The 4,211-nt window shown below is 62.7% G+C and overlaps 1 protein-coding gene across 1 annotated transcript in view; it reads right to left on the reverse strand.

Annotated features, from left to right (window-relative positions):
• Nucleotides 1–4,211, reverse strand: part of EMIHUDRAFT_465788 (hypothetical protein) — a gene marked incomplete at its 3' end in the record, with an annotated part of 8,690 nt that overhangs the window by 2,174 nt on the left and 2,305 nt on the right. Inside the window, exons 4-5 of the mRNA XM_005759269.1 lie at nucleotides 2,841–2,904; nucleotides 2,584–2,776 (exon numbers count right to left, since the gene is read on the reverse strand). Of these exons, the coding sequence (XP_005759326.1) occupies nucleotides 2,584–2,776; nucleotides 2,841–2,904 (257 nt within the window). The remainder of the gene's footprint in view (nucleotides 1–2,583; nucleotides 2,777–2,840; nucleotides 2,905–4,211) is intronic.

Below are 4,211 nucleotides of genomic sequence, written 5' to 3' on the forward strand. Positions count from 1 at the left end.
GGGGGCCCCCCCCCGGGGTGTCCCGGACCCCCCCACCCCCCGAGGGCCCCCCGCAGCCGCCCCGAAAAAGCCCCTCCCCCCTTCGGGAGCCGCCGCCCGCCGGCGTTTCGGGCCGCCGGAGGGCCAAAACAAGCCTTCCCGCGGGGTCCCCCGCCAGGGCCGCCCGGCGCCGCCGCCTATTAAGTCGGGAAAGAAGGAGGAAGCCTGGGTAAGGCGCGAGACGAGCGGCCGAGCTTTCTGCGCAAAGCTTTCGCGTGCTCCGAAGAGGCCGCCAGCCGCCGCCGGGGCAGCCGGCGCTGCAGCCGCCGGCGCTCCGAAAGCAAAGCCCCCCCCCGCAGCGCCTGGCGCCGGCGCGGCCGCGGCGGCGCCGAAGGAGAAGGCGCCGGCACCTGTCCACCCAGAGACGTGTGCTGACGCGTGCTGACGGCGCGTCCGATCCTCTGCGACTGAGCACCTGCGGCTGGCGCCGCGGCACCAAAGGCTGGCGCCGCCGGTGCGGCGGCGCCAAAGGGAGATGCGGCAGGAGTGGCCGCGCCGCCGAAGGGCGACGGCGTGGCGGCCGGAGTGGCAGCCGCTCCGAAGGCGCCCGCCGCCGGCGCGGCCGCGCCAAAAGCAGGGGCCGCAGGGGCCGCACCAAACGCCCCGGGCGCGGCGGCTGCGGGAGCTCCAAAAGCCGGGGCCGCCGCCGGAGCGCCGAAGGCCGGGGTGGCGGCTGAAGCGCCGAAAGCTGGAGTCGCCGCCGGAGCGCCGAAGGCGGGCGTGGAGGCCGAGCCTCCGAAGTTGAAGGCCATGAAGACTCCGCGCTCAACACACCTAAAAAGAAAACACGCTAACTTTTCCATACGGAGCGGGGTCGCCGGAGGCGGAGTCAGCGGGATCAGGCAGAGAGGAGGAAGCTGAGGCGGGGCCGCGAGTGTGTGTGTGTGTGTGTGTGTGTGTACAAGAACACTCGGAGGGGAGGTCTGGCCCCACAGTCATCGCGTAACCATCGGAAGGCGAACAGGAGGGAGGACCGAGGGGAGGGAGGGCCCCCCTCGGAGGGGGGGTGAGGAGACCGTGCGCGGAGCGGGGGGGGTTCCGAGCGGTGCTGTCAGTGAGGAATGGGTGTGTTGTCGTGCTAGTGTCTGGTGTCTACTAGCCGCTAGCCCCGAGTAGAGGGGGCGTTCCGCTGCTAGGGGAAACCCGGAGCGCAGAGCTAACCCTCGGGGACCCGTGTTTACTTTAAGGCCCTTTCCCTGCGAACGCGCACCCCCGGGGCTAGGGCTCTCTTGCCCGCAACCCGATCCCGATCATCCGGCCCGCTGGGTGCGCTTCTTAGCTCCCCGGCCCTGGATGATTGTGAGGCTAATGACTGCACTCCAAGTGCTCCAAAACGCAGGGAGATGACGAGCTCTAGGAGAAGCGGCCGCCGAGCCCTCCCCGCGGCGCAACTCTAGCAGCGCCGCGGGCAGGGCGGCTCGCATAGCGCCCGCGCGCTCTTGCTCGCGCTCGAGCGTTCGATGTCAGATCTGCCTCACCCAGGGCTGGACCGCTATTCAGCAACGACCGCGCCCAACGTCGTACTCGGGCGACTCATATTCTTCGTAAATTTACGGCCATCCCTCACACAGCACTGGGCACGGGACTGGCGCGCACTGATTTGCCGAAGGCAGGGGAGGTGCGTGGTAAGGAAAGGTAAACGTCTCCACACACACAAAAGTGGTGGGGCAATGGGGGGGCGACCCTCGCATCTCTCTCCCGGGGGGCCGGCAGCAGCGGCAGGAGCCCCACCGCATTATTGGGTGTGCGCGTGCCAGGCGGAGCGTGTAGTTGCGCGTCACCTTGTGTGCGCGCGTGAGTGCGGCTTGCCCGCTGTGCTTACGCCTTCTCCGGAGGCGCCTCCTCTTGCTCTGAGTAAGCCGAGATGATCTCTTGGTAGTATTGTGCGGCGCCTTCTGCAGTTTTTTGAATGGCGTTGGCGTACTCCTGATAGATCTCCTGTGCAGCAACGATGGCGAATACCTCGAAAACAATGAAGGCCAGAGAAACGAGGACGACGAGCCCCTTGCCCAGCATATATCCCCTCCGTGTCCATTTACCCATTTGGTTTGTTCTTCCGATCTGGGCCAGCCGGGACTTTTCGTACGGCATCGTGTCCAGCTGGTTAGCGAGAGCTTGCCTGGTGTTCTTGTGCGATATTTGAAACCTGAACTGTTTCTTTTGCGTTTCGCTCCATTGGCCCGGCTTCGTGTCCATCATCTCGCGAGCTGTAGCCTTCAGTGCGTGGCCATCCTTCGCAGTTAGACCTGTTATTTTACCATTTTCGACGACATAAGATTGGCCCCTAGCCTCGATGTCGTAAAGGACTGTCTTGACCAGGCTGTCGTCGAGAGAGGACAATTGCTCGGCACTCGGAAACGCAGCTGCGCGGTTCGTAAATCTGACTTCATTCCACAGATTTGCTCCAACGCCAGAGCCAGATCCTTTTCCAATCATTCCAGGATCCTGATAGTTGATTCCGATGACTTTTGATGCCGGCGGAGTGTACCTCCTGGTGAACCCATAGTCATAAATTGGGGCGCCAGCCCTCCACCACTTCCACACCGATGAGGGACGAAGCTGGTACGCGCTCATGAAGAACACGGGCACGGTATAGAGCCCCAGGATCCCCTGACTGATCGGAGCATAATTTGGTATCATCTCACCAAAGTACTTGGTGTTTATGTCGGTCAGCCCATCAAGCTCCACCTGCTCCAGCTCGCCCACGGTGGCGTTCGCCAGCTCAAGCATGTATCGTCTGAGCTTCTCGGGTTCTCCACTGAACTGGAGCGTGGCCGGCGGCGCGGCCACAGGTGGCGCACGTGCTCCAGCCCTCCAGGTGTGGCGAGGGGGGGCATGCAGGTGGCTTAGAGGGGCCGAAGCCACCTGGAGCCACCTGCCCGGGCCCAGGTGGCGCACGTGCTCCAGCCCTCCAGGCAGGTGTGGCGAGGGGGGGCAGGTGGCTTGGAGGGGGGCGAAGCCACCTGGCGCCACCCGAGCGGTCACATGGCCACAGGCGGCGTTTGGAATCTACTCCAGGTGCTTTTTGCACTGTTTGCCCATGGCCACAGGCGGCGTAAGCCATCTGCTCCAGGTGCTTTTTGCACTGTTTTGTCCATGTCCACAGGCGGCGTAAGCCATCTGCTCCAGGTGCTTTTTGCACTGTTTTGTCCATGTCCACAGGCGGCGTAAGCCATCTGCTCCAGGTGCTTTTTGGACTGTTTTGCTCATGGAGCAAGTGGCTAAAGCCACCTGCATTTTGTGCAAAAAGCTGCAAAGGACTCGTGGAGGCACGTGGCGCTTTCCGCGTGTGTCTCGTGCAAAATCCGGCACTTTGTGGCTTTCAGGTGGCACGACGCGAGTCAGGTGGCGTGGAGCCTCCTACCTGGGCCCATCTATGAATCCAATATACGTGGCTGGAATTACCCCTGGAATTGCGACTCGCCGCTTTCCTCCCGCTGTGATTCTGTGTGAGCTCTGAGTCTTGTCTGCCAACAATATACCTCAGAACACAGGTACACCACGGTATTGGAGAAAACGGCAAAAAACAAATGGGGCCCGCTCGTTGACGGTGACGGTCGCGGCCTTCCGACTCGCGCCTCCGCCTCACTGGCACTATTGTAGCCCTGGCCGGTGCGCGTGCGAAGTTGAAGTTCCGGAGTGAAAATTCGAACGCGTTCTCTGACGGTGACCAAAAAATGTCCACCTCAGAGGCACCTCCGGAGGCAGGCCGCCGCACGCCGGCGACACAGCTCCAGCTGTCGAACTGACCCTCAGCTCCTCTCAGAGCGGGAACTGTGACGAAAGTTGACTGAGGCGGTTGTCAGGAACCATCATACGGATCACATGGTGGCTCTCTCATGACGGGAGACCGCCCGACCACTCCTGGGTGGCACTGCCACCGGTGTTGCTCGACGTCCTGTCGACAGCGTGCCGACAGCGACACAGACCATGTGGGACGCGTCGAGTATCGACCTCTACTGCTTACCCAGCCTTCGAGTGTATCCTGGCTGTGGCCCCACACCCACTGGTGTCCATCTCAGAGACCGCAGGAGGTCATGAGGGTCGGAGGGAGTGCCAACCCCACAATGCCTAAAAACCCCCAGCCCAGTAGCATCCACATGGACACAGCTCACAGAGGATATTCTCATGGTACAAACAAGCTCCCAAGCCTGTGCAGGCGATTAGTTCAG

Source organism: Emiliania huxleyi, assembly GCF_000372725.1.
Source record: "Emiliania huxleyi CCMP1516 unplaced genomic scaffold EMIHUscaffold_80, whole genome shotgun sequence".
Lineage (NCBI taxonomy): Eukaryota > Haptophyta > Isochrysidales > Noelaerhabdaceae > Emiliania > Emiliania huxleyi.